This window comes from Chenopodium quinoa, unplaced genomic scaffold (assembly GCF_001683475.1).
Source record: "Chenopodium quinoa cultivar QQ74 unplaced genomic scaffold, ASM168347v1, whole genome shotgun sequence".
NCBI classification, from domain to species: Eukaryota; Viridiplantae; Streptophyta; class Magnoliopsida; order Caryophyllales; family Amaranthaceae; genus Chenopodium; species Chenopodium quinoa.
Window position 1 is genome coordinate 82,045 of NW_018744300.1, and position 23,412 is coordinate 105,456.

The window sequence follows — 23,412 nt, forward strand, 5'->3', positions numbered from 1 at the left end:
CCTTCATGCCCACAAGACATGAAGGCGCAACTTAAATGACCAAGCTCTTAAACTCCTTTGCTCTTGGGCTTCAAATGAATAACAGTACACTAGGCCTCCTACTTAATGCCAAACTTGGGAAGGGGTCTCGGGAATCTTTTGATAACGACCTTAACCTGAAAAAATGAAAGAAAACAAACAAATAAAAGGGAAAAAATGATAGGGTTAGGAGTTTATAAGAGAGAGAACCCCAAGCATATGTTGTATGATGTCGTAAATTAGTTATAATCTTCATAGCCCTTAAAATGGCATTTGCCCTTATTCAATTCGAGCCTGTTGAAACCCTAAAAATGAATAATCAAATGGATAACCCACTTTTGCATTGCTCGTATAAATTCTTGTCCCCCCCCCCCCCCCCTCCTATGTATGCGCGTACAGAATGAAGACGACATAGAGGATTTTCAACAATGTCTAAAAAATGGACCAGTTCACTTAAGCGAGATGCTGGCGACTCTTACTATTGAAAAGAGGAACATAACTATGATGTACAACCACCAATTGGCAGCAATTCAGATGAGCGGAAATGTTGTATACGACATTCGTTTCCATCCACATTATCCTTATCTACGCCAATTTAAGATTGCGTATCCCCTATCCCCTCTATTTTAGGAAAGAAGCTTATTGTATGCTGTATTACATGCTAGATTTGTACACGTTAGCATTTACATTTCGTTTACCTAAACTAAGAACTCTTGTGTCTAGATGTCAGTCTTGGAAGTATGTGTGGCAATACAGGTTCTTTGCAAGCTTTTCATGTTGTTGAATAAATGGAAGAGTGTTATTGCGGCACATAGAGCCACTCATGGAGACGCGTGGGCTTTACTTACTGTGCGAAGGGAGTTTTCTACTCATCTACAGGTGAAGTTAAAAGAGACGGTATCAAAGGTGGAGTGGATTAGGTTTGGTTCGAAGAACTTTTAGCACCTTTTCACATAAGATGAAAACGAGTACAAGTCGTTCGTTTCTGTGATATGTGATGTGAACGGTGTCAAGCCTGATGTGGTTGTAGGTATAACTAATGGTCTCCCTATTTCGGACAAACAATTTCCACCGAACTACGGGCACAACATCCAAGAAGCAAGCGTAGCCCACAACTAGAAATGGATAACTTCCTACTTAGCATCGTCTGATTCCGAACTCGGTTCGGATGATGAGTACATTGGACCAGTATTAGGTAGTACTTGGACGTGCTCGTTATTAGTTAGTGTGAGATGGAATATTAAAGTCTAGTAATTATGGGTCAATGTTGTACTTTGTATAACTTTGTTCACATTAAAAATAAGAAAATAAGTATGTGTTATCTCACTTGATGATGTTCTGGTGATGTTATTACCCTAATGCTAATGTACTTTGATCACATTTTACATAAGTGTGTATTCACGTGTGTTGATTTTTTGTTTTACTTAATTATTGGCTTCATTACAATAAATAATGGTAATTGTATAAGACTATTTTACTTTATAAATATTTAAGTACATGATTTGTTTTGTAAATTGAGGTGACATGAATAAGTTACACTTGTCCATTGAGGGTCGGTAAATTAGAGAGAAAGTAAAATTGCTATTTTAAAATAAAACATAGATCTTTATTTGTTTTGTAAATCATGTAGTGTTTTGATTTAGTTTGATCTCTCATTATTATTATGTTGAATACAAGTAAAGAATATGTATGTTTTCTTAAAAAGGAATATTGCTCAACCACTTTTTTGTGAGAGTTATATACTCGCTCTAACCCGTGTTGATACTTCCTTATAGGCGTTATAGGCAATTTTCACGGGACTTTTCTAGAATTGCATGGAAAATAAAATTTATTTAAATTGACAAACAAAATAATACTACATGGTAGAAATTTTTGTAAAAAGTTAAAATTGATTCCAAGAAGTATTATTGAATTAGACAAACTAAGCGCTAAAACTGATCAACGGTGAGAACCTGAAATAAGAAAATGACATGTAATTCAAAAAAGCATAGATCACCAAACTATCATGCAAAAGGTACTAATATAAAGTACCATGATTACATTATATCCATTACACTTCTCTTATTATGTCCTTAAGTGCTTTACTTGGACATATTGCATTAAGCTTAGAAAAAAGAATACATTAAATGGCTATGCTACACTATATCAAAATTGTAGGATGTCTTTTCTATACTTAATTAGGTTGTGATTCAATTATTGCAATTTAAATTTGATTATTGTAGTACTTAAACTATAAGTGTTTCTCTGGAATTGTATTTAATAAAACTAATGAGCCTATCACTAGAACCAAACAAAAGAAGCAAAATGAAGAATACAAACTCAAAACAAAATAGCCTTTTTAGATTAAATCGAATAACTGTTAAATAAACATATCATAAAATTTAGAACAATAAATCCTTCTACTTAAACCCCAAATAAATATACAATCAAGCTTGGGTAACCTACATTACATAATAAACAGAACCAACCTTATCTTCAGATAATGATTGATGCATCACAAACCATCCTAACAAACACCATTGAAATTACATGGCGATCGCCGATAGGCATCTAAATTAATTGAGGAAACTGAAGCACCATACACACCATCATTGACCCCAAACTCATCTCCACTATCAGAGCTTGAAGACGAGAGCCTTCCATCATGTTCTTAAAGATCACCTTCACCTTCCTCTTTGGGGCCCTTTTCATTTTCCTAACCCCCCTCCTAACCGACATTGTTAACATCAACCCCCTCCTCACCGACATTGTTATCATCAGCCCCCTCCTCACCGGCATTGTTATCATCAGCCCCCTCCTCATCTTCACTGTTATCATCGTCATCATTTACCTCCTCTTTCTCATTGTCAGCCTCAACCCCTTCCTCATCGTCATTCCCTTCATGAGCATCGTTGCCCTCATCTTCATCTTCTTTTCCTTCCATCTCCTCATACTCTGCTTCTTCTTCTGCTTCGCCTTTATCAACATCAGCAGGAAAGTCCACCACTTAGTTAACCTTAACAGACCCTTCTTTTTTGCATTCACCACCCTCAACAACACCAACCTCGGCTCTGCTTCCATTAGAAGCCCCACCCTGCATGTTGGATGACTCACCGACTAACTGCCTCTTCATCGCCAGCATATCATCGTCACTGTCGCTATCTATTTCGATTACACCCTCGCACTTACTATCATTGATTTTCAGTCGTTTCCCATCCCTCTTCTATTTTTTAGACTTGCCAGGATTTCCTAACTGACGTTGAATCGACTCGAGCTCCTTCAACAGGCCATCAACCTTCCGAATTATGTCAGCCATAACTTTGACAAGTGCGGCTAATTGCCCTTCAGTATTATCCCTCCTTTGTTTGAGTATCCAACGAAAAACTTCATAAATTGGATTTCCTCCGTTCCTTCCGGCCATGATCAACGCTTAAAACAGACAATTAAAAGAAATTAAAACAATTACTTTTTTGGCAAACGCAAACACTGGACAACGAAAATTTTTTGGAGAGAATACTGGAGGAAACTTTGAAATATATAAGAGTATTACCAATTACCAACCAACGTAATAGTACTAGCCAAATATATATATATATATATATATATATATATATATATATATATATATATATTATATATATATATATATATATATATATAAATAAACCTTATTAAATGTGGAAAGTTAGCAACAGTAATTTTTGGTGTTTTTACTCTAAAACCCCTGAATTCAATGGATTGCCAATTTTGCCCTTTATTGTTTCTGTGTCATCCAGCTGTTTAACCGACCCTTTGTTGCTTCTTTCTCTCTATATACTCTTAAGTCTTCTATCTTCTTCTCCTCTCACCTCTCTGTCTCTCTCTCTCTCTCTCCTCCCGTTTCTCCTTTCTTGTGAATTCGATTCCTCCAGTTTCGGCCAGCCGTCTCCGATGCTTCCGTTCGGTCTGAGTTTGTTGTTTAATTTCCTCCATTAAAGCAGCTTCTTGAGGTAAGATTACTATCCTTTATAATCATCTAATATAAATTTTGACAATCTAGGGTAAAGCTTTTATTTTCACAGGAATTTTTTTTGTGCTACGTTTCTTGGTTAATCTTCTTAATAATTTTCTTAAATTCGGTTGATAATTCCAAATATTTCTAATTTCTTGATGAAGGAATGGTGCTGAAAATCTCAATGATTTTCGCTCTTTTGATTTTGACCCAAGAAAGGGAAAAAGAGGAAAGAAACTGCCATGAACGGCGATGGAGGTAATGGTGGTGGCGAAGTTTCTGCCATCAATTTTATGAAGCTCATAAACTTGTAAGGTATTTTCTCTCCTTCAATTTGATACGGTTGAATAGAAATATGTAAAAATTGCTCATTTCTGGAAAATTAGGATTTAATTTTTTTTTCCTTGGCTTTTGCTCAAATACTTTAATTTAGATGTTTGTTTTTTTTAATCATTTCTCGATCTATCTTTTCATCGTTAATCTAATTAGGTTCTTATTGTACTTGGATTTGAAAATAATTATCAAGTTTGTTTGAAATTTTGAACAAATTAGGGTGTATTCTTATTCTTTTTCGACTTTATACAACCCTCAAACTAAATTCAAGCAATTGAAAAAAAAAATTCTGGAAGTCTGGGGTATACACAATAGTGGAGCAGCAACTACACCAATTCCAGCTACTCGGAATTGCCGGTGATGTCCCTTGCTCACTGAGGTTGAAGTTGTTGCTTAAGATATTTGCAGGTGAGTGAATCTTTCAATCAATACCTCAAGAAAATCTCTTTTATCAACAATAACCTCGTACTCTTTCATCTCACTGCTACTGAATCTGTTAGTAAATCTAGAGTCTTCTACTTGATGATGAAGGGAGATTATGAGTACTTTTTTTGAGTTATTTTGTTTTTTGCTGTCGAGTTATGAAATTATGAGTGATTTTTGGGGGTGGGTTAATGGGTTTTGTGTGTTGGTTGTAGTTGGAAGCAACAAGAAACCAGGAATTTAATCAACGAATTCCACAATTTGTGAATATTGAACTTTTATTGATTTGTGCATTTTAGTTTATTGATTATTTTTCTCATCTTTTATTTGTAGTTGATTTGAATTCATATTGGTGCTTACCTTGAGTGCAATTTTGGTGATTTTGAACATCAATCATTTTTTAAATTGCATTTTTACAAACTTGTTCAACATGGTAGCAAAGTGCCACCAAGGCTGTAAGTTTTAATCTGTAATCTTAATTTCATAGTTGATCTGAGTTAGTGAGCTTAGTTTTGACGAATGGTTTGGGGTGTTGTCTGATAAGTGAACCTTGTCAACTTCTGCTAATTGTTTGATCCAATTGTAGATGCTATTTAATTTCCTTTCCTTAATGTACGTTACACATACTATTAGACTATATGCTCACTTTTTAGGGGTTTTGTGGCTGGATAATAAGCCTTGACCTGATTTTTATTTGGTTTTACACTCGTGATTGGAATTTGGATTTGAGATTTTAGGTGCTCTTAGATGTTGTGCATCTTGTTTCTAAATTATCACCTAAACCGTTCCATTCAACTTTCTGATTTGCTTTGCTTACAAAGCAAAGGTTTTTGTGGTTTAATTCAACTTTCTGACTTCACTAGAGGAGATTTTTGTTGATGGTGAAATAGGTTAATGTGAATTTTTGTGGGTATTTGAAAAATTGAGGTTTTTGTGGTTTAATTTAATTTTGTAATTGAATTTTTTTAGGTATCCTCTCTTTAATTTGAAGCGATGTAGAATTCTACCATCACCACAACCTACGCCGCCGCAACTAAACTTGAACAACAAGAATGGAGCATCAAAAGTGAAATGCATGGGTCGCGCCTCAACAATCAGAAGAAATGCAACTTGAACCTTCTCCTGTCGAACAATCACAGGTACAATTGCCAATTTTCTCCTCTTTTTTCTCTTTTTTGATAATTATTTATCTGGATTTTCTACACTTTTAATCAAATTCATGGTTTGCTTAATCTCCTCTTTTCTTCCTTTGTAATCCATGAATTAAGGAGTATTTTAATTAGAAATTTTCTATTTGCAGTTTGAATTTCATTTCCATCCTCGCCGAAAAATGAGACATTCGGCTCAGCACCCGGTGGAAGCGATTTATGAGGTCTGTTCTCCATTGGAGTAGCTTATGAGGATAGTTTTTACCCTTTGCATGTGGAAATTTGTCCAGCCTTCACTTCATCTTTGAGTACTATATTCCCGCTTTCCCTCGACAACACAATTTCTCAATCTCTCCCCTTTTCTCTTCCTCATTGGTATGAGCTCTCCATTGAAGGCTTGCAGCGTGTTCAACTCATAATTTTTTCTTTCTATCCCCTTAAATTTATTATTCTGGTAGTATGATCCTATATGATAGTAATTGTTAGTTCAATTATGCTTGCATTTCAAAATTGATCATTATCTCATAAAACCCAAAAGGGATTTTATTTAATTGTTATTACATACTTGTGTATGTATTTTCTAAATATTTTGTTAAATTCATGTATTTGTTTTTGTGGGATTTAGGGAAAATTTAAAGATTGATTTTAGGCAATGTATTTGATTAGACCCTTATATAATCTATATAAGCTTTGAGTAGAAAATAAAGAGTTCTAAATTCTGATTAAGAAATTGATGATTTACTAAAATTGAGTATTTTTTCATTATTAGCAGGAGTTGAAATCAATAAAATGTGTAAAATGGAGATGTGATCGACAGTGTGTGAATCCTCCACCAGCACCTCCATTGCCCGGTGCACAACCTAAGAGGGTTTTGCTTAAGTCCAAGGGCATGTCATCTTACAAAGACCAATTCCTTGTATGCACTGCAATAACGGATTTGTATGACCGCCTTTTTGATGAAGTTTATTGAGCTGATGTTGTCATTCATATACATGATGGTAGTTGGATTTATGCCCATGCTAATATATTGGTAAGATCTTTCATAACCATTTGACTTTTTGCATTTTTTTTTTTGAATGAAATTAAACAATTTTCAATTCAGCTTGACAATGTTGGCTTGTAAGCTTTGATATTTCAGTATATAAATATCATTGAAAGAACACATGTTTTGCTAATGTTATTATCAATGCATGGTCGAAAAATTCCAAGTTTCCTTGAATTGCTATGGATTCAGTTTACCTTGATGGAAAAATGACTTATTTAGGATTAATTTTATGATGTCAATGAAGAAGACAGCTGATACTTTTATATTGACAGGGTGAAGGAATCCAAAGTCAAAAATCGACGCAAATCTACCACCATTCATGGTGTTCCACGTGATGTGGTTTGTGTTTTCATTAGATTTCTCTACTCTTCTTGGTAATATATTGCAGTGTTTCATTTTTATAAAATTTTATATAGTAATATTATATCTTGTGAAAGCACATTAGTTTTTGCATGTTGATTGCTGTGTTTTTGCTGTCATTCTACAGCTATAACCCATAAGATATTGAGGAATATATTCTGCACCTTGTGATATTGTCTCATGTGTATGTGGTTCCTCATTTTAAAATAGAGTGTGAGGTACAGCTGGAGAACGACTTGCTTAACATAAAGAACAGTGTCGATGTTTTCCAGCTTGTTCTTCTATGTTATGCCCCTAGGCTCACACAATCCTAGAAAGAGAGTTTCTAGCAACTATGGCCGAAGCTGATAGAGTAAGTATACACTTATTCATTTTTAATCGTATATATATGGTGCTCCATGTTTGTCTACGTTAATTTTTATTTGTGAGCATATTTTCATTTGGTCAGTTTTGGACTAAGCTCAAGTTTTGACCTCTTATAAGTGGTTAATTTATATAAAGGGATCTAGAGAAAATGGGAGGAAAGTAAAAGTATATTTTTTTTTATATTTAACTGAACCATTTTTTCTAGGTTTCCTTAGATGCTTTAAAATTGATTTGGGTGTGAATTTTTTGGCATCAAAGATTAGGTGCGACAGTGACATTAGGTTTATAAAATTTTGTTTTCAATTAGAGTCAGCGTATAAGTTGATTCAAGTGAAATTAAGGTGGTTGTTGCTACTGTCAAGACTGCTGGAGCAATTGCGGAGGTTTATTCTGTGGATTATACAGGACACTAAGGGCCTATTCTCTTACGTTGAAATTCAGTTCAGTTCAGCTCAGCTCCTAATTTCCTTCTCTTATAAAATATTCATTTCAGTTTAGTTCAGTTCAGTTCAATTAAGTTCAGCTCAATTAAGTTCAGCTCAATTTAGTTCAGTTCAGTCCAGTCAATGAGAACAGGACCTAAACATGTTTAAAGGAGTTTCTGATGGTAAAGGGATACTTAAGAATTGGGTCATCCATCTCTAATTTTGTTCTAATATTCAACCAATTGGTTTTGAATATTTGTAGTAAAATTTTCCCCTTAATTCATGGTGGTGGACATTGGTGTTTTGTATCGGCCTGAGATATATGTTCAGTTATCACTTTGCCGATTCGGATGTAATAAGCACCGTTATTATTACCTCAGTTTTTTCTGTATGCCTACTTGATTCTTTGGAGCTTTCAGTATGTGACTTTGTATGTGTTTGTGTGTTTTGTTCTGGTTAGCAGAGCCTTCGAGTTCGCATTTTGCATTTATTAAATTTTGGTATTGATGGAGTGTGATTGCTATATGAACAAACAATGATTAAATACTCAAACTATCAATTTTGCTGGTAAAGTGTAAAGAACTATTTTAAGGAGAGCTGCCACCACTTAATGATTCCCATACTGAACAGCTTCCGTCAAGATGTTCGAATTAGAGGAGGTAAGTTGTTTCAGATGATTGTAGCTTGTTGTGGTTTTAGAAAGGAGATTCTATATCATTATCTCTCTCATCTGTTCACCTGATATATGAATATTGAATTTCTTTCCTTTTTGTTCGAGTTTTCATTGTGGCATTTTGACAAGCAGTTGGGGTACATGCTGAGGTTGTTAAATAGATGTTGGAAAATTGCTTTGTGGATACAAATTTTGGCCTCGCACATCTGGGATTTTACTGGGTTTCTGAAATAAGTACTTTGTTGTTTGATTTAGGATTTTCACAAATTGTTTTGAGTCTATGTAGGATTAATGGAAAAATGGTTAAGGATATAATGTATGAACTTAAGCTGAAATTTGATCATTATAATTGAATCCATTTGGAAATCTGGACTATGCAACTGCCAAGTGGTGTTTTTGACTTAGATTTCATGTTGGGAGTTCATATGGAGCTTTCGTGACTAGGCAGTGAATATGAGTATTAGGAACTTAGTTGGCTGCTTGCACTGTGATTTCTCTGTGTGCAAATTGGCACACCCTGGTTACACTCTTAGCAAGAAATGTTAAAAGCTTAATCTCAAAAACAAGAAATGTCAGCAAGAGCATTAATCTTCTCTCTTAGCATCTGAACCTGTTATGTAAATTATTCCTGTTCATGTGATCACATGTTGAATGTTTCTTCTCTGAGGCCTTGTTGGTCACTTACATGTGCTATAAAGCTTAAAAATTTGTAAGAATGTGTTTTACATTGGCTTCAATCAATTTGTTTTATTTAATTCAATTATTATTATTTTTTTAATTTATAATTTTCATTTTTGTATCATTATCATTTAATCACTGAGGTTTTCATGGACAGTTTAAGCTGGGCTCTAATCTACAGGGAATTTGAACTTGAAACTGAAACTAAATGAATCCAACCTTTAGATATCAGACCCCAAGTAAATCCACATTCTAACAAGTGTATTTTATAGTCTATGGTGATTAATTTTTTTAGGACTTGAGATTTGTTTTTTCTAAAAAAATGAAGCATATTGTGAAAATTTTGTGCCTTTTGAGATAGAAATTTATTTATCATATTTTTCAACCTTAACTGTAATATAGATTTTATTAATGTAGTATATACAATGTGTTTTCGTTATGTTAGAGAAATGACTCATTCTTTTAAAACTTAAGTTTGTTCGTTCACATAAGTTTTTCAAATTGTGACTCAATGTTAGAGATAGTGATGTTCGTTTATTCATCGTTAGTAGTATTTCAAGTTTGTTTAAGCTCTTTTGTTTATATAAACATTCAATGCTGTAAAAGCCTTAGGAAAGTCTAGGAAATGAGATGAATTTGTTAAGTGGGTAATATTTAATCTATCACATTTAATTTGTTTTCAAAAAGTAGAATTCAAAAGAGAGGTTTGGAGAAGGAAAAGCGGTGTACACCCTTTATAAAGTATATATAAATTAATAACATTATAACTGTATGTATAAATTAACATGTGCAATCATTAAAAATGTATAATATATAGAGATAACAACACAATAAAAAACATTCCATTGTTTGCAGACGAACCTAAGCATTATACTCTTTTAGAGGTATTTGGGTAATATAAGGCAAATTTGCATATATTTATAATTTTCAAGATAATGACACACAAAATTATCGTACACTGATTACATACCATGCGAAACAAGCAATATAATCGTTCACATGGAACTAATTAACCTAAGTCAAACCTATTACGTGCATTTTATAATCTTCAAACAACGACACGCAATTAACATCAACTAAATTACATATCGTAGCGTTGGGGGCGTAGCGAGCGCACCAACAACTAGTATATATATATATATATATAGCTTGCGGTACTATATGCAAGGAACCTATATATATATATCCTATATATATATATATATATATATATATCCTATATATATATATATAGGTTCCTTGCATATAGTACCGCAAGCTAATTGCGCGACAAACTCAATTACTGAAAAAGTATTAATTCCCTTCTTTATAAAAAAAAGAAAAAAGAAAAACCGCAAAAAATAACTATTTCTGTACACCATTTTAATATACATTTCCATTTTCATATACATAATTAGGGAAGACTATTCAATGGCAACACCAAAATGTGGCCATTATATTACTTTTCAAAGCAAAACTAATCGCTTCTTCATTGATATATAGTCCTTAATCACTTCTCAACGGATGAATAAACTGGCCAATACTTACAGCCTCAACAATTTGATTGGTGGTTTTGATGGGAAATTGAAGATAATTTCAAAAAATATCACATAAGGAGGTCGATCGATCAAATTAATTATATAATTAGATAACATCAAATATATTTATATATGGTCGCATTATTTCAAAAAAAAAGGAAAAACAGGTGCAAAGAAAATGATGACTGAGGGAATTTTGGAAACAAATTTTAATTTTGGAGTATTATTATGAATATTAGAGAGTCTAGTGAAGGGGGTCGATATTGCAGTTGCTAGTTATAAAGAAAGAGAAACACATAGTTTTACTACTTTATTAAAAAAAAATTCAAAAAACCAAATATGGAGTAACATATTAAGCCAACTTAAATCAAAGACATCAAATTTTCTATGACAAAGGTACCTTTTAGATTAAATAATTACATTGGGTACAAAAATATTGTTGCCATTGCAAAACTGTCTCATAATTAGACTATAACTAGTTATAGCCTTACCAATTAACAGTAAATGTATACAAATTAGCTAATAATAAAGAACATATCAAATAAGTATCATATCAACTCAAAACATATCATATTAGATTATTATTTGTCTAATCAAATTTATAATTTCCTAAACCTTTATCTAAGACAAATCAGTCTCCTTAGAATTTATACGGAGTATTGTTTTAGAAGAAACGATAAGCAATATTTAAGCCTTTATTCTAGTAACACCCTATAAATATTTGCGTGAGCCATACCTAAATCACAATTCAATCCAGTTTTAAAACAAATTGATTGAATCCAAAAAAAAAATATCATTTTGAACATGCACAATGGTAAAAGCAAAGTCATTGGTTGCCCAAGCTAATAGTGGTCATCAAATGTTTAATACATATCTCTCTCTTCTACTTTATTCATGCCAAATTCCCATACCCAGTTTTGCCCATATGCTCTCATTAGTTGCCATAGTCATAAATATTTTATACACATAAAACATTAAAAAAAATATTAAAAATAACACTATAGGCCAATTATTATAAGACAAGTGGCCCACCCTCTTCTTTTGCCCACCATTTTCTAGAGGTCATGGCTATAACATGGTCATGACATATCTCTCTCCAAAAATACTATTTTTTGTATTGTATAATATTATTTCAGTTTCTCTTTCTTCAAGCCCATTACAAAAGGACAACGATGGCTATGATTCCCGTGTTAAAGAAAGGAAATGATTATTAATTTAAGATAGAATGTTCCACTAGGGTATACTCAGTAGGGGCGCAGGGCATATTCGGGTAACGAGTTGTTATTTGGTTATTCTAGAATAATTAAAAGATTCAGTTCTTTATTATGTTTGGTTTCGTCCCCCAAAGAGTATTTATGTGTTTTCGTTGTCAAACAAATTAAATATAGTAATTATTGTCAGTGAAACAAATAGTATATATTATGTGTTGTCTTTGTCATTGAAAGTTGTTACAATTTGCATTAGTAAAGTAAGTAAGACAAGTAGAAAACCTATATACTAACTCTCTAGGACGACACACTTATTTAGCATTGGAAAAGACATTTGACGAAGTTCTGTACAATTTGCATGGAAAATAGGCTCAAAGTAGAAGTTACTAGAATGACGTGTTTCTCGTTAGTATTGATGCTTGTTCAATAGCCTTTTAGTTTTGAGTAGATTTAAGTGGTTTGACTTGGTCAAATCACTACTTAAAAAAATAGGATTGTTTTGTAAAGTAGAGGTTAGGTTAGTTTTTAGTGGTAGAGGTAGCTTTTATGAAAAGTTAGAAATATTAGTTTTTGAAATTAGAGCTAGCTTTTGAGGTAGATGTTAAAAATTTAATCTATAGCATTAAAGTAAACTATTGATTTTTATGTGTAATAATCGGTAAACCGATACTTTACTGAACACTTATATCTAAATTATTTAGCTTCATAGCTAACAGCTTGTTGAATGTTAACAATTACCTACATATATATCTAACAATTATATGTTTCTCAAACACGACATTACACTAAATTCACACGATGGTATGAATAAATATACTCCCTCCACCCCTTTTTTACATTCCTTCTTTTCTTTTTGGGTATTTCAAAATTATATTCATGCTTTTCTTTTTTAGTAATTAATTTTTTACCAAATATCCCAACTTATCCCGATTTTTCTGTTTTGCAATTAATGCTTTATCTATTTTTTCACTCTTATTTTCTAATTCTCACTCTTATTTTTAGAATCCATGTGCATGAATTTAGATGAATATAATTGGTCCTTTTTTTCCACCAAAAAATTTTATTTGTTTTTTTTTCCTTTTCAAAGGATTGATGACATGTTCATATAACATTTACCCTTAATTTTTTGCTTCATTTATCTATTATTTCACCATAAACATTGTCATAATCAAGTTTACTACAAATAGTTATATAGATAATTGTTTCCATGCATAGATTGAAAAGAGTCAAGTGGATAGCATGTTTGTCAGAATTAGAATCCTACTTTGAATCGGTAAGAGAGGTAGGATCGAATCAGTAAAACCAGATTGTATAATCATAAGATCCTACATAAATGATAAACGGAGTAATAAAAAGGTTGCTACATAATTAAATAACATTTTTAAAGACATAAAAATGGTAAATTTTCTTAGCTGTTACCAATCATGAAAACATATATTAATGGTTGAATTAGTATATTCGCAAACTTAATTAAAAAAAGTGTCAATTAAAAAGAAACGGGGTAAGTAATTTATCAAATGTTCCGAAAAGATTTGTAATAATTATAATATGAAGTACAATGTTTTTATAATTTAAAGCTTATAATATCATTTTCCGTACTATTTTATGTTAGTATTACAACATGAAAGCCCTAGAAAACTTGCAAATGACCTACTTCCGTACATTAGTCGATCCATTACGTTACAATTTTTGTCAAAGTTGCAATGTCTGTTTTGCTTCTTTTATCTACTGTTTGATTCTAAAGAGTCTATATTTTCTTGTACAGGTAATTGTTCCAATGTACGGATTAATAAAAGTCCAGAGGATATGGGTAGTACCAAATTTAGACGATCTACTGTCTTTATTTGTTCTATCCTTCTTGGTAATGGTTTATTTGATTATAATTATTAACTTAGAGAATCAATGTTGAAGCATTGAAAATAGCAAATCATTGAAAATAGCAAAGCATTGAAATTGGCAAACTACAATCTAGTACTCACACCCTTTCACGACACCAAAAAGTAGAAATAAAGCTAATTTGCATGACTTGTCTTGTTATGTCTGTGAATATACTACCATATATAGTCTTATAGGCAATAGGTATGCCTATCCTACATGGCTACACCCATTTTTTGCATGCTCTTGTCCTATACATAATATAGCTCTGTCGTGTCCCCACCATATTAAAGGGTTTTATTACTATGAATATCATTTGATATTTTAATACGCACAAATAATTAAAGATATCATTTGATATGGATATGATTTGAAATCTTTGATAATCGCATACAATTAAAGATACGTACAAAGAAGTACTCATCTTTTAAAATACTCATCTCACCTTAATTATACTAAGGTGATTAATCACAAAACACATATACACCTAAATAAACTTGATTCCTAATACTTAACTATGATTTAATATGTCAATGTTGAACTAAGATTTCATAAAACTTTAAGTGGAATAAACTGTATTTCAATATCTCAATGTTCAACAACTAGTAAAAGCAACAAAATATGACAAGCGAGCTTCAGGTTTTTAAAATTTTTGTTAATTTTATATTAATTATTTATTATTTTAATTTATATTTATGTTATTTTGAAATAAGTACATGTTATTTTATAATTGCCCTATTATAATTTTTTTTATATTCAACATCGATTATTTTAATGTACTCCAATTCTATAAAATTCATATTATATTAATATGATCTTGTTATTATTTCAAATTATATATATTTTTATTTTTAAATAAGTACATTTTATATCATTATTACATGCTTTTTTTTATAAATGTTAAAGTAAATAAGAAAATAACAAATGATTTTAGCAAAATAACACAAGATTTAAACAAAATAACTTAAGATTTAAACAAAATAACTTACAATTTAAACAAAATAACTACAACATAATTGGTATAGAGTACATAATCTAGGAGTATACAAAACTAATTGAATTACTATAACAAAACAAATTTACGCATTATATATGTCTAACAATGGATTACTTACACAGATATTAACACAAACGCTTTAACACCAATTACACAAGCCACGCATAGAAGGTTAAAACGTTGTCATTACGTTTGAACTTAATGGTCATTCCTTGGTACACAACAATGTCATGCCTCTTAATGTAGTCTCCGGCGGCATCATCGTAAATAACATATCGGGTGTTTCGGGTGAAAATAATGGGACCTTGCCGAAGGTCCGCTGAAACGGAGAAGACTGGATTCGGTCCAAGTAATGTTGGGCCGAAGGTTTCCTGCACAGTAAACACACGTAAACTAGCCTCGGGGGTGTTGCCGAGGAAGGCCCCTCCGATGCTAAAGTCAGTACAATGTGTAGAAAGAGAACACTATGCAAGAGAATTTGTTGCTTGAGGCTTTGTATGAATATATGAGAATATATGAGAATGTATGGGAATCTATGAGAATATGTGAATGAATATGTATATCTGAATATTGATGGCTTTTATACCTCTTCATACATGGAGAAGTTGGGCCTTAGCCCAATTGGCTTGCTTTGAGGGCTGACCTTTGACTTTAGCACAATTGGAGAGTTGAACCTTGACCTTGGGCTTTTAATTGGATCATTTAATGCCTAGGCCCAATTGGACTAAATTGGACCCAAACAACTTGCCCCCCAGACCCGATTTGGAAGGATGACGGGTCGGGTTTGATTTAATTCAGAAAAGGAGGGAAGTAAATGATTTAATTAATCCAAAAATTTGAATTTAAACCGTAATTAATGAGATAACAACGGTTAAGGCGGATGATTGTGGAAGTTGGACGGATAATGAGCAGTTTAATCACAAGGTCGTGTGTTTAACGGTTACTTAGTGGGGTATTTAAGAGAAATTGAAACGCGGACTCCCCGTATTCCCATTTCTGGAGATATAATCAGAGGCGCGTCATTTCTCCTCACTTATTCACCAACACAAACCCAGAATTCTCGAGAGAACCCAAGAACCCGCATCAAAACTTTGCAAATTCCCCGAGCATTAAGCTTAGAAACTGAGACTTGCCACTACGAACTCGTAAATCGGCAACTTTCGCTTCACATTAAGGTAAATTCCTTTGATTTCAGTTTATTTTTCTTCGAATTCGAACTCCTTCCCTTTTTTTCGACTTTTTTCTTCGAAATAATCAATGGCAAGAGGAGTTAGAGGTAGAGCCCGTGCTCCAAGAAGAGCAAGGCCAATTCCCGATCCTAGGAACAGGATTGGGACCTGGAATGGACAAAGGCCAGAGTCTGACCCTGCTGAAGGGATTAGGGCGACTCCAATTTCCTCGGCTCCTCCTCAGAGAACGGAGGGGTCGAGCGCTTCTGGACGGGATGATGAAGTTCCCGCTGTCCTTTGGGATATCCTCCCCGGGTTTTCAGAGTGGGAGAATGCCGAAGTAGCTTCGGCCATGATAAAGAACCGCCCCTACTCATGGTGGGTGGAGAATGCCGAACAATATCGGTTTGCCGAGCAAATTGAGTTGCATTACGACATTTTTGAAGCTGATGGGTATTGGTGCCGAATGCCCGTGGCATCCGATAGAATCCATCATCTACCCCCGGGGTATGTGGGGGTGTACACAAGACAGCTTCAGTATGGGCTGAGGTTCCCTTTGGACGTATTCGTCCGAGACTTGGTGATCCATTACAATATCTCCCTATGTCAGTTAACTCCCACCAGCATCCGAAGGGTGATGACATACTTATGGGTCTGCAAGTTCTTCAAGTATGTGCCGAACCTGCACTGCTTCAAAAAGCTTCATCGGCTAGTGCCAAATATTCAAAGTGGGCACGGAAGCCATGGTTCTGGGTGGTACCGGATTGAGTCTCGGCCCCAGTACCTAACCATGTGGCCGAACGACTCTTCAGACAAGGACTGGAGAGGTCAATGGATTTGGGTTAGGGCACCCACGGATCCGGGCCACCCTTGCGTCTTCAGCGCTCCCCGGTACCTTGCTGAGCCTGATCCCGACATGGGAAGTCTAGGTCCCCCCGCAGATAACGGGCCGGATCCGAACCTTGATCAACAAAATATCTTCGGCAAGCTGCCGAACCGAGGGGCAGCGGCCGAATGCAGCATATCCCGGAGACTTGGCTCCCCGATACGCATTATGTTTTCCAAGAGAACATGTGGTGAAGGATAATTAGGTCGTTGGACTAACTACCCTCAACCAAACAATATTTATAAACCTACACCTACACTAAACAAGTTTAGTGGTAAGTAGAGGGTCGAACCACGGAGACGACATAAACACTATCAACACCACCACCAATTAAGCTAGGTCAAAGAGATAGGATGGATAGAACAATAAACAAAAATGAGATTTATATTAAGTTAAACTAACACCAAGGGAGAGGGTCAAACATGACAATGATCTTCAATAAAGTTAGGCAATGGAAATGAGTTTACATGCAAACCAAATATCTCATATAAGGCAATACCAACAATACCATCTAACCACCTATCGGGGTCAAAGGCTTTCCCAACTTAACACATGCTCATACTATCGTCATAAGCTGTGAAAGTTAAGGTTTTTGCATAGAATCGATCACCTAATGGATATCCCTAAGTTACACTATCGTCATAACTTAGTTCAATCCACCCAATTACAACACATGATTGGCCATTCACATGGAGTAATTAGTAAAACATGGTTACAAGGTATATTTAATCACATATAACCAGCATTTGTCTAGCCTAATACATTCAAGATTCACCACATGCTATCACCAATCCCTTAGTAAAGGGAATTACTCACTAATCATGAACAACTAACACAAAACCCAGCAAGAAGAACAAAGAGAAGCAATTAAACTAAACAACTACTCTAATCAAGCAAGAAATTAAGAAAGAACAATAAATGAGATAGAGTTTAGAATGCTCATTGAAGTATTGAAAAGGAATCCAAAACAATGTCACTTTGCATCTTCATCTTCTTCAATCCACCATTGAAGCTCTTCACTTTCTCTCTCTAAAATACCCTAAATTACTCTTAATCTACATTGCAAAGTATAAAAACAAAGATTAAAACTAAATCTAAGCCTAATTTATGTGAAGATTGATGGAGAGATGTTAGGGTTTAACCCCTCAAAGAGGAGAGAGAAAACCCCAAAGAAACCCCACCACCAAAACTTATAAAAAGAGGAGAGGAAGAAGCGTTTAAAAGACCCGTAGCTGCTCGTGCGCGCCCGCGACATTTGCCTGCGCGCCCGCGCACTGGGATTGGGATTGGCCTGACAGCGACATTCATTTTCAAACGGCCATAACTTCTGTTCTAGGAGTCTTCTATGGGCGTGCAACCTACCGTTGGAAAGCTCTTTAAGTCTAGTTTCCAATGCAACTTGAATCACCTCAATCCAATTTGTAGATAAAAAGTTATGGCTAAAAGAGTGAACAAAGGTTAGTTTCGGAGTTCAGGCCCTTGAGCGCCCGCGCCTATCTTAGGCGCGCCCGCGCCTAAGCCGCGCCCAAATCGCGCCTACATTCTGCCTCCTTCAATATTTTCAACCCCAATGTTAGGCACGCCCGCGCTTGGTTTGGCGCGCCCGCGCCATTCTGAAAGCACGACCCGCGCTGTCCGTATGGCCTTGCTTGCTTGCTCCTTAACTTCCTTTGTAGCTCTTCAAATGAACTCCAATTCTCCAAGCTCTTCATTCTATTAAAATCAACTCCAAAAGCCTACAAAACACGAGGAAAAGCACAAAAACATAATAAAGGGAGAAACGGAGCAAAAGGGGTACAAACAAGGGACAAACGTAGAAAAATACCGCAATTAGAGGATCTAAATAGTGGCATAAATGCCACTTATCAAATTCCCCCACACTTGCCTCTTGCTTGTCCTCAAGCAAGAACAAAAGCAGAAACAAAAAGAAAGAAAAAGGATCTAATAACACTAAAAGGAGAGGGGTGAAAAAGAATATACACTAACTCACTTTCGTAGGAATCACGGTTGTTTTTAGCGTAAACAACAAGCCATTTAAACCTCAAAGTCGCCTTTGAGGACGAGTGTGCTCTCGTAAGGGTTTCCAAAGAGTTTAACCCATAACTCTACACATAAAGCAACACAAACAAGGCAATGCATAGACAAATAAAATAAACACAAAAACAAGACGTTCTTGGTGAACTTTTTGGAACGAAACAAGCACCAATGAATGCACAACTTTCTAAACAAATAAGGGTATGCACGTTCCAAGATGTTTAGGGTTGAAAGAAACATAGACTAAGCTAAGCATAGAGAACTAAGAGCCGTACAATTCACCTTTCATCCCAAACTAGCTAGCCGCGTTCTCTCCACTAGCTTCAAGTCAACCATTAGGTGGGCTTCTCATGGTTCCTCGAAGGAACCGGAAAAAGATAAAGAAATGAAAACGATGAGAAGGTTATCCCGACGTCTTGGCTATGCACTCTCTCTCTATAAGCTTGACAACTATCTTCCTCCATCGATAAAGACTAAACTCTATAGGGTCTAAAGGTCTTTTATTGGTTGTAAGGGTATGCTTGGGGTGTAAGGTGGGAAAAATTTTAAAAAATTTAAAAATTTGGTGGTATTCCCCCACACTTATTCAATAAACACACACTAACAAGACTAAGAAACAGGACTCCCCCACACTTGAACGGAGCATTGTCCTCAATGCTCAAACACGAGGGATATGAAGGTTTTTTTTTTTTTTTTTTTTTTTTTTTTTTTTTTTTTTTTTTAACACGAGGGATATGAAGGTTTTTTTTTTTTTTTTTGGTCCTTACCTTATTTGAGTAAGGACGGCTTTTCATAAGCATTTGCTCTTATTTCACTGAATAGAATCACAGTTTACTCACTTGCTTGACCAAAGAACTACAACTTTCTCATTTGCGTTCAAAATCAACACAAAACAATTCTCAAACCAACATGCTTCACATAAACAAAAGGTTTAGGGGAACAAAAGGTCATTCGGTTTGTAATGTGGCTCAAAATCAAGAAAGGGAAATAGGCTCAAAGGGTTAGCAAGAGGGGCAAATTTAAAAGAAAACCAATTTTGTAACAAAACAAAAAGAAGGATAAGAAAATGAAAAATGCCTATTTCCTCCCTTAAAGGGTTCGGTCACGATCTCGGGTAGATAGAAGTCAAACTCTGGATTGAAAAATGCATAACCAAGGATCCAAATATGCCACTCAACAAAGTTGATGAAGGCTAGAACAAATAAACCTCACACGGGATTTGTATAGCAATTACCGACCTAAGGGGTTCATATCCACTATGGAGAGCGACACCGTCTTACCACAACCATGGATTAAGGCTACAAGTATCCCAAAGTTCTTAAAACCGCTACCTTAGCATTAAAATATGTTTAACTCAACCCAAAACACTCTCAAACCGTGCATACCATTACCAATTAGGAAGGAAAGCCTTCAAGGACACAAGCTCAAAACATTAAGTCCAAAACAAGAATGAATAAAACACATACGAAAACTTGCCTTGTTTTTAAAGGAAAAGACTCCATACAAGCAAATATTCACAAGACAAGAACAACTTGAGAATGTTTATACAGTTGCGCAAGATGAGAGCATGATAAACAAATCCATGTATACCAAAAGTCAAATCAATAAGGCGCTCATGGCCATCCAAATATAGAATAACCAAAGTCAAAAATAAACCTTGGTATGTATGGAGGGGGTAAATCAAGCAATCAAGAGACCAAGAAAGGGAAGAAGGAAACAACAAAACCACAAACATTTAGCTTTCAAACCATATGAAAATAAAAGGGTAAAGCAACAAAAGAGAGGAGATGGAAAGAGTGAACCAAAATGTTAGGTGGGTGTAGAAACCCGCAAATTAAGTCATTTTCCTCATTTCCATTAAATTGCTCTTCTTTGATGCTTCAACTTCCATTTAAAAATATTCCTTGGTTTGCTACTTCTTATGGTTCTCGGTTCAAGGTCATGCGCAAAAGTATAGACATCAAGTACCTATATACAAAGATAAACAAGAGGAAAACAAAATTAAAAGATATAAAAGAAAAGTAAAAGCAATATAAACACGGGTTACTTCCCGAGAAAGTCTTGTTTAAGGTCCAAGATTGACCTTATTAGTAAATAACCGGACAAAGAACGCAAAAGCTTGTCATACGCATCGGAAAACATTTCAAGAAATAGAGCATATACGATGCTCATATGACAAGCAAGCACAAAGTTGAAAGAAACTCTATGCTTGAGGGGAGGGGGAAAAGAAAAATCAAAAGAATCAAAAGAAAAATTAAAATAAGAAAAAGAAAAAGAGGGAACAAACTCATTTAGTTGCATTTTGGAAGGTGAAAGCTCATCATTGAAATCAAAAGTAAGGTCATGGTGGTATAGAGAGGCAAGGGGGTCCTCAATTGGTTTATTTTTAAGAAAATATGGTAGTGAGATGGGAAAAGAAGGAATATTGCTAAACTTCCTTGAAAAAGGGATGTAAGTTGAAGGGGTTTGAATTGGGATCGCACTCACCACCTCAATTACACCACCTAGCATTGAATCACAAGCTTTCTCTTCCAACTCATCTTCAATACCCTCAAAGATTTTCGATGTATTCTCAATCACCAATTGGGATATTTCACTCTCAACAAGAGCATGATCATCATTTTTAACATTCCCCAAGTCACCATGAATGAACATTGGTATCTCATCATCACCTAAACCAAACTTTTCTCTAAGCAACCTCAAATCAATGTTTAATTGCATCAATTTTGTATCGTCAATGGGTTGCGAAGAGTTTTGAGGCTCAAATTGGGTGGAGGGGTTGGTATTCACGAAGTCATGAAAAATCTCACCATCCATACTCCCTCCATCACTTTCAAAATCATCATCCTCAATCACATTCTCAAATTCCAAATGAGTTGTCTCACTCTCTTGATTACCCTTAGGCTCACTCAAATGTGAGGAGGGAGAAGAAGGAAAGGCATCCTCTTGGGATGAGGCTAGTTGGGAAATTTTACTTTCCATCATTTTAATCCAAGCTTCCCTTTCATTCCTCTCTTCATCTTGTTTTCTCATAAACTCCTTAAGCATCTCCATACACTCTTCTTCCTTCGATCTCCCCACTAAATTACCCTCACAAAAAGGCTCATTAGACACATAGGGGAACTCATTAGGAATCGTGTATGAAAAAGGAAAGGAAGATGAAGAATTATGCATTTGAGAATTTGGGGTGTGTGAAGCATCATTGGAATTCATGCACATAATTGATGAACATTGAAAAATATCATGAACATTATCAACATTGGGATTCATCTCATCACAATTAGCATACAAAAGGGAAGGGTTACCATCATTCATCAAGGGATCATCATGGGGAACATAAGAATCATCATTAGAGTTTATGCAAGAGTTAGAAAAATCATGACAATTATCATAACTATCTTGCTCATTGCTATCCCGAGCAAACCACAAATAGAAATCCCAAGCCTCATCCGAAGATGTGGCTCGAAATTCACCATTAAATATGTTTTCAACCACCCCCCTAGTGTACTCATTCAAACCCCAATAAATTATCTCACAAGACTCCCATAAAGTACAACCAAGGTAATTAGAGAAGTCTTCAAACCTATTAAAGTATACCCAAAAGGGCTCATATTCAAATTGAGGCAAAGAAGGACATGACATTTCATTTTGGACAACTTGATCCATGACTCAATGAGGCAAAACAAATAGCAACCAAAAAAGAAAGCTCAAATATTTTTGGAATTTCCCTTTTTTTTCTTTTTTTTTTAAACAAAAAATAAACAAAAAGAAAAGAAAATATTCGCAAAGACCTAGACTTAATAAGGTAATACAACAATAATGGAAGCTGTCCCCGGCAACGGCGCCATTTTGGTGAAGGATAATTAGGTCGTTGGACTAACTACCCTCAACCAAACAATATTTATAAACCTACACCTACACTAAACAAGTTTAGTGGTAAGTAGAGGGTCGAACCACGGAGACGACATAAACACTATCAACACCACCACCAATTAAGCTAGGTCAAAGAGATAGGATGGATAGAACAATAAACAAAAATGAGATTTATATTAAGTTAAACTAACACCAAGGGAGAGGGTCAAACATGACAATGATCTTCAATAAAGTTAGGCAATGGAAATGAGTTTACATGCAAACCAAATATCTCATATAAGGCAATACCAACAATACCATCTAACCACCTATCGGGGTCAAAGGCTTTCCCAACTTAACACATGCTCATACTATCGTCATAAGCTGTGAAAGTTAAGGTTTTTGCATAGAATCGATCACCTAATGGATATCCCT

At 34.8% G+C, this 23,412-nt stretch overlaps 1 protein-coding gene and 1 long non-coding RNA gene across 10 annotated transcripts; one reads left to right on the forward strand and one right to left on the reverse strand.

The window, feature by feature from the left end:
- Window positions 1–2,725: 2,725 nt before the first annotated feature.
- Window positions 2,726–3,418, reverse strand: LOC110695449 (secreted acidic protein 1A-like). The gene is made up of 2 exons (XM_021872678.1): window positions 3,238–3,418; window positions 2,726–2,973 (listed from the first exon to the last, which is right to left on the reverse strand). Exons 1-2 carry the CDS (start codon window positions 3,416–3,418, stop codon window positions 2,726–2,728), a joined length of 429 nt encoding a protein of 142 aa, XP_021728370.1.
- Window positions 3,419–3,752: 334 nt separating this feature from the next.
- LOC110695448 lies at window positions 3,753–9,976 on the forward strand. 9 transcript variants are annotated; one of them, XR_002506060.1, is made up of 8 exons: window positions 3,753–3,986; window positions 4,153–4,303; window positions 4,541–4,729; window positions 5,714–5,883; window positions 6,045–6,116; window positions 6,665–6,922; window positions 7,210–7,649; window positions 7,971–9,976. It is a non-coding gene; the product is annotated as an uncharacterized LOC110695448 (long non-coding RNA). The 9 variants fall into 9 exon arrangements; XR_002506062.1 differs by having other exon boundaries at window positions 3,760–3,986; window positions 7,210–7,311; window positions 7,425–9,976; XR_002506063.1 differs by having other exon boundaries at window positions 3,758–3,986; window positions 6,662–6,922; window positions 7,210–9,976.
- Window positions 9,977–23,412: the final 13,436 nt, after the last annotated feature.